The sequence below is a fragment of the Hipposideros armiger genome, unplaced genomic scaffold (assembly GCF_001890085.2).
Source record: "Hipposideros armiger isolate ML-2016 unplaced genomic scaffold, ASM189008v1 scaffold_94, whole genome shotgun sequence".
In the NCBI taxonomy this organism is placed as follows: domain Eukaryota; kingdom Metazoa; phylum Chordata; class Mammalia; order Chiroptera; family Hipposideridae; genus Hipposideros; species Hipposideros armiger.
Window position 1 is genome coordinate 2,062,693 of NW_017731444.1, and position 7,156 is coordinate 2,069,848.

General features: G+C 47.4%; 2 protein-coding genes across 4 annotated transcripts in view; one reads left to right on the plus strand and one right to left on the minus strand.

Annotated features, from left to right (window-relative positions):
* Positions 1-7,156, minus strand: part of CUNH20orf202 (chromosome unknown C20orf202 homolog) — a 32,486-nt gene that overhangs the window by 23,375 nt on the left and 1,955 nt on the right. Inside the window, exons 2-3 of the mRNA XM_019645682.1 lie at positions 5,089-5,217; positions 4,428-4,487 (exon numbers count right to left, since the gene is read on the minus strand). Of these exons, the coding sequence (XP_019501227.1) occupies positions 4,428-4,487; positions 5,089-5,217 (189 nt within the window). The remainder of the gene's footprint in view (positions 1-4,427; positions 4,488-5,088; positions 5,218-7,156) is intronic.
* TMEM74B (transmembrane protein 74B) overlaps positions 4,852-7,156 on the plus strand; it is a 5,338-nt gene continuing 3,033 nt past the window's right edge. Inside the window, exon 1 of one of the 3 annotated variants that reach the window (XM_019645703.1) lies at positions 4,852-5,084. The gene's annotated coding sequence lies outside the window, so the exon portion shown is untranslated. Of the gene's footprint in view, positions 5,085-5,226; positions 5,301-5,630; positions 5,645-7,156 lie in introns of those variants that run through there. The other 2 variants (XM_019645701.1, XM_019645702.1) reach the window with 2 other exon arrangements.

Genomic DNA, 7,156 nt, shown 5'->3' on the forward strand with positions numbered 1-7,156 from the left:
CGCATTACATAATGATAAAAAGATCAATTCAACATGAAGATATAACATTTATAAATATTTATGTACCAAACACACGAGTATCTAAATATAATATAAAGTAAATATCAACAGATCTAAAGGGAGGAATAGAAAGCAATACAATAATAGTACCAGACTTCAATACCTCATTTACATCAATGGGCAGGTAATCCAGACAGAAAATCATCAAAGAAACATCAGCCTTAAATGGCACCTTAGACAAGATGGACTTAACAGATATTCGTAGAACATTCCATCCAAAAGCAACAGAATATACATTCTTCTCACGTGCACGTGGAACATTTTCCAAGATAGGACATATGTTAGACCACAAAACAAGTCTTAATAAATTTAAGAGGCTTGAAATCATATCAAACATCTTTTCTGACCACAATGGTATGAAACTAGAAACACAAAGAAAACTGGAAAATTCACAAATATATGGAGATTAAACAACATACTGCTGAACAAGCAATGGGTCAAAGAAAAAATCAAAAGAGAAATATAAAATACCTCAAGACAAATGAATTGGAAATATAACAGATCAAAATTTATGGGATGCAGGAAAAGCAGTTCTAAGCAGGAAGTTCATAGCTATAATGCCTACCTCAAGAAGCAAAAAAAGTCTGAAAGAAACAACCTAACTTTACACCCCAAAAAACTAGAAAAATAAAAACAAACAAAATGCAAAGTTAGTAATAGGAAGCTATGCACTGATGCCAGCGCCTAGTCCACACTTCAAAGCAATTTTGGAACTCTTTCTGGAATGGCCGTCAGAGCTGTCATTGTATTGCCCTTGATGTCCTGAATGTCATCAAAATGTCTTCCTTTTGATATTTCCTTTATCTTCAGGTAAACAATGAAGTCATTGGGGGCCAGATCAGGTGAGTAGGTATTGTGTTCCAATACAGTTATTTATTTGTTTACTGGCTAAAAACTCCCTCACAGACAGTGCCCTGTGACCTGGTGCATTGTTGTGATGCAAGGGCCATGAATTGCTGGCAAAAAGTTCAGGTCACCTAACTTTTTCATGCATCGTTTCAGCACTTTCAAATAGTAAACTTGGTTCACTGTTTCTTTAGTTGGTACAAATTCATAATGAATAATCCCTCTGATATCAAAAAAGGTTAACAACATCATTGCACCAAGTTCGCGAACTTATTGTCAGACTTTGTAGATCACAAGCGCATGACTAACATTATATTCAATAGTGAAAATTTGAAAGCGTTTCCTCTAAGATCAGGAATAAGACAAGGAATGCCCACTCTTGCCACTTTTTTTCAACATAGTATTAGAAGTCCTAGCTATAGCAATTAGGCAATAAAAAGAAATAAAAGGCATTTAAATTGAAAAGGAAGAAGTGAAACTATCATTATCTGCAGATGACAGGATATTATAGATAGGAAACCTTATATATAAAGACTCCTTCAAAATACTGTTAGAATGAATAAATGAATTCAGTAAAGTTGAGGATACAAAATCAATACTCAAAAATCTCTTGTGTTTCTATACACTAATAACAAACTATCAAAAGGAGAAATTAATAAAACAATTTCATTTACAATCGCACCAAAAAGAATAAAATACCTAGGAATAGATTTAACCAAGAACGTGAAAGACCTGTATATTGAAAACTACATGAAATTAAAGAATGAGATTGAAGAAGACATAAATAAATAGAAATATATTCTGTGTTTGTGGATTGGAAGAATTAATATTGCTAACATGTTCATACTACCCAAAACAATCTAGAGATTTAATGCAATTCCTAACTAAATTCCACTCGTATTTTTTACAGAACTAGAACAAAGAATCCTAAAATTTGTATGAAACCATAAATGACCCTGAGAGGGCAAAGTAATCTCGAAGAAGAACAACTTTGGAAGTACCACACTTTCTGATTCCAAACTATATTACAAAGCTATAATAGTCAAAACAATATGGTATTGATATAAAACAGACACATGGATCAGTAGAACCGAATAGAAAGCTCAGGGCCAGCCAAGTGGCTCATTGGTTAAGAGTTGGCTTGGGAGCGTGAGCTCTGAGCAGCAAGGCTGCTGGTTCAGATCCAACATGGGCCAGTGATGCTACGCCCTCTACAACTAAGATGGTGACAACAGCTCAACCTAGAGCTGGGCTGCCGTGAGTCGCCGGCGATGGCGTAGGCTGCAGTAGGGCTGCAGTGGGCTGCCGTAAGCTACCGTGAGTGGCCGGCAGCCAGCATGAGCAGTCGTGAGCCGCTGTGAGCTGCCGTGAGCCGCCGTGAGCTGCCTTCCAATGGCCAGCAACTGATCTGTCTCATCTGGAAGAGCACAATGATCACAATACCAACATGGGCCTGTGAAGCAACGTCCTCCACAACTAGACTGAAGAACAAAAGGACAGCAACTTGTCTGTTCCCCTTCCCGGATTCCCCAATAAAAACTTAAAAAAAAAAAAAAAAGAATAGAAAGCCCAGAAATAAACCCATGCCTATATAGTCAATTAATTTACAACAAAGGAGCTAAGAATATACAATAGGGAAAGGACAGTCTTTTCAATAAATGGTGTTGGCAAAATTGGACAGCCACATGCAAAAGAATGAAACTGACCATTATCTTACAACACACACAAAAGTTAACTCAAAATGGATTAAAGACTTGAATATGAGACCTGAGACCATAAAACTCCTAGAAAACAGATAGGCAGTAAGTTCCTTGATATAGGCCTTGGCGATAATTTTTAGAATCTGACATCAAAAGCAAAAGCAACAAAGCAAAAATAAATAAGTGGGACTATATCAAATTAAAAAGCTTCTGCACATCAACAAGATAACAAGGCAACCTACTGATAAGGGGCTAACATATATAAAATATATAAAAAGCTCATAGAAATCAATAGCAAAAAATAAACAATGTGATTAAAAAAAACGGTCATATCTGAATAGACAGTTTTCCAAAGAAGACATATAAATGGCCAACAGGTACATGAAAAAATACTCTACATCATTCATCACCAGGGAAATGCAAATCAAAACCACAATGAGATATCATTTCATACCTGTTGGAATGGCTATAATAAAAAAGACAAGAAATAAGTGTTGGTGAGGATGTAAAGAAAAGGGGACCTTTGTGTACTGTTGGTGGGAATGCAAATTGGTGCAGCCACTCTGGAAAACAGTATGGAGGTTCCTCAAAAAATTAAGAATAGAACTACCATATGATCCAGCAATTCCACTTCTGGGTATTCATCCAAAGAAAGCAAAAACACTAACTGGAAAAGATATACACACCGTCATGTTCATTGCAGCATTATTTACGATAGCCAAGAAATGGAAATAACCTGTGTCCATTGGTCGATGAATGGATAAAGACATTGTGGTATATATCTATATTTATATATTTATATATCTATATATAGATACACACACACTCACAATGGAATATTATTCAGCCATAAAAAGAATGAAATCTTGCAATTTGTGACAACATGGATGGACATCGAAGGTATTATGCTAAGTGAAATAAGTCAGACAGAGAAAGATAAATTCTGTATGATCTCTCTTATATGTGGAATCTATAAATGAATGAATGAATGAATGAATACCAAGCTCATAGACATAGAGAACAGACTGGTGGATGCCAGAGGTGAGGGCTGTAGATATCAGGAGAGTATCCCAGGCAGAAAGAACAACTAAGGCAAAGTCTCTAAGGCAGTGCTGTGCATGCCTGAGGGAGGGAGCCAGGAGTGCTCTATAGGGAGTATCTCATCCAATCCCCATGACCCTTACTGAGTCCATTTCACGGATGAGGAAACAGCTCTGAGAGGGGAGTCTTTCGCACAGGCCACACAGCTGTGAGTAGCAGAGCTTGGATTCGCTCAGGAGTCTAGTTACATAGCTAGCTTCCCTTTCAAGTCCCCAACAACAGGCCAGGCCTCAGGAAGGCAGGTAGAGACTGAAGCCTTCTCAACCCTGGAGGTCCTGCCCAGATCTCCACCTCCTCGGAGGCCCAAGCATCTGGCTTCCAGGTGGCCTCTGTTCTCCTGGTTGTTGAGGGCTGCACAGGCATTTGCAGTAGGGCAGGTCAGGCTCGCCGATGAGATGGCTGGAGGAGCCAGGACAGGACTCCTCATCCGCCTATCCTTCCAGATGGCCGACCACGGCCAACCTTCTCAAAGCCCCGGGAGAAACACTGAGGCTCGCAGAGGTGAGAAGACTTACCTGAAGCCACGCTGGTGTCCATGGAGTCATCCTAGAAACCCATAATCTTCAGACCAAACTTTTCTTTGGACTTGGCCTGGGCCCCAAAAGAGGGAGTGTCTCTTTAACTCATGTGCTCTGGGCACCTCATTGGATTCATTTAATCTGGGACCTGTAAAGGAAAGAAACAGAGGGACAGTCACTCTAACTGTTCACCCACACCTACCACGCTGGGCTCCGGGGACCAAGAGAACACCTCTCTTGGGCCGTGCACCCCACTGTCCCACTGAGAAAGAAGAGCAGGTAAAAAGGTGGTTGGGGGGGGGGGGCGTGGAGCTCGTCAAAGGCTTCCTTTCAGCCTTGAGGTGGCGCCCTTGAGTCACGGAGACGCACGCATCTGTGAAGACTGCTGGCACTTAAGGACCTGGGTCCTACCTGAGGGCCGTGTGTGTGCGGGGGAGGAGTGGGGAGGCGGGAAGAAGCGGGCTGGGGAGGGAAGGGAGCGTTTGAGTTGGCGCAGTCAGGACTCCCCAGCGGTGGGAGAGACAGGCGGCGGGGAGGGGTCTTCTTCAGCACCCACCCCTACGCCCCGCCCCTGCGCCGGGGCACCTCGCGCTCAAAGCTTCAGTTCCCTAAGCCCGATGATAAACCCTAAGGGGAAGAGGAGCAGGATGGAGCTGTGTCCCTCCACCCGTACCCCAGGCAGATACCCGCCTCCCCGTACCTCCCCGCGCTAACTCTCCGGGCGCCCTCGCCGGCCGCGGGCGGAGCTGGAACCGCTGCACTCCGCGATCCCCGGCTCCCGCCCCTTCCCTTGTCCCTCCTCCCCGGAGACCCCCGGCTGCCGCGGCCACCGGCGTGCAGCCCTGCGCGGCGCGAGCAGGTACGTGCACCTCGGCGGTGGCTCCGCGCGGGGCTCGGAAGGGGGCGGGAGCTGGAGAGGGCGAGAAGGTGGCGGCCGGGCCCGCGCTCTCCCGGGCTGCGCCGCAGCGTATACACCGGCGGGCGGGCGCCGGCTGCAGGGAGGGGGGTGGGTGCCCTCGCTGTCGCCCGCCGGCCGCCCGGCGCCTCACCGCCCTCGTGGGGAGGCCCCGCACAGGTACGCACGCGGAGAGGAGACTGCGGGGACGACGGGAGGCTGAGGCCCGAGGCGGGGAGGGGCGGCGACAGAGAACTAGCCTGACCTCGCGGCCCGGCCGAAGGACATACGGGGAGGGGACCCGGGCGCACGCCGGTCCTCGCAGAGCCTGGCCTCCCTGGGCCGCCTCGCCACCCTACTACCGGTGCCGCGGGGCTCGGCCTGGCCTGGCCCGGCCGCGTTTATGGTCAAGGGCAAGAGCAGGGGGTGTGAGCTGCAGGCAGGCGGGCGCGCGGGTGCGGCGGGCAGCCCCGCGCCGGCGCTGGCGAGGAACTTTGGGTATAACAGCGTGGACCTGCGTGTGCGTATGTGCGCGCCCTGAGGCTTTGTGTACAACTCGTGCGTGTGTCTGTCGATTGGGTTTTGAGAAGCTTCACCCACGCCCGCTGTGCGTCTGTTTCTCCGCGTGTTAGTACGCGCCTGTGGGGTGCTGGGCCCGGGTGGGTCTTAATGGGTCTAGCTTAAATCTTAGCAGTATTGGTGTGTGTGTGTGTGGTGTGTGTGTGTGACCAGCTCTACCCCTTTCTGGGTGTACCAGCGTGGTCCGCGGATCTGTGGGTCACACCGCGTGGCTTCCCATGTCTGTGGGTGCAGGGTGTGGAAATGGCCCCAGGGGGTGTGAGTGTAGAACTGGGGTGTACCTTTCAGGTCCTGTTGGACTGCAGATGAAATTGGAGTGTAACTGGTACAGTTGCTGGGTGTGAGCAGTGGACCCCAGCGTCTTTGTCAGTTTGTTTCTGCTTATGTTTTGGGTAATTAACTGGGCATGCCTTGTGTAACTGGGTATCTCTGAACCTGTGTGTGAGAGAAATGGTAACTCTGGGTGAGAGGGAAGTTCCTTTTTCTCCACCCTCTTCCTAACTCTGGCATCCTAAGGAAAAAGTTTTGTGTTGCTGCTGGTGAAAAAGAGCTCTGCTCCCAGAATTTGGGTGTCCTGGGTTTTCTCGGGGATACAGAGGCATCAATGTGCCAGGCTGGGAAGGTGGTTCCTGGGCCACTCCAGGGGTTGAGTTCTCTGAATGGTGCTGAAGACCCTAGGGTGGGGTAAGGGGTGACATCTGGACACCCACTGGGCAGGAGCAGTCGCTGCCAGTCCCTGTTTGTGGCTGGGCACTCAGGGAAATGCTTTGGTGCTAAGAGTAAAAAGGCCAAACAGCTTCCCTCTCCTCTGGGTTTCCTGGGAATGGGAGCAGTCTGAGTAGGGCCTGGCCTTGAATAGGCCTCCCAGACCCCATGTGTGGGAGGGATTGCCAGCCTGGGCAGGTTGCCAAGCCATTCCTGGGGGGTGGCTGTGTTCTAAGCCCTGTGCAAGGGGCTGGGGACACAGAGGGAATTTAGACATATCCCTGTCCTCAAGGTACTCATCCTGGCTGTTAAACAGTGGGATAAACTAGGGAGTCTAGAATGACAGCTGGAAGAGCCAGAAAGGGAGGGCGGAATGATGCCATTGGTACAAGAGTGTGTGGGTTTGCAGGTTTGTAGGTGATAACAGTTCTTAGGGATGTGAGGTCAGCTCCAGGCCCCCACAGCATGCCATGGGATCTCAGCCACCTTTTATCAACTGGAGATAGTAGTTCTTGCTTGTGGGGCCGGTGAGGGTTATACGACATACTCCCAAGGGAAGTGCCCACTGTAGGGCTCTACAGGGAGTGTAGGTGCTCAGTAAACATTTGTTAAATTGAAACTCAGGAGAGAGGGATGTGGTGATAGAAATGGGTTGTAAGTGGAAACAGGCTTTGTACTCAGATGAAAGGCCCTGTGTGTGTTAAGAGGAGGTGTTCAATGCAAGTCCATGTTGGAAAAAAGATCAGAAAGAT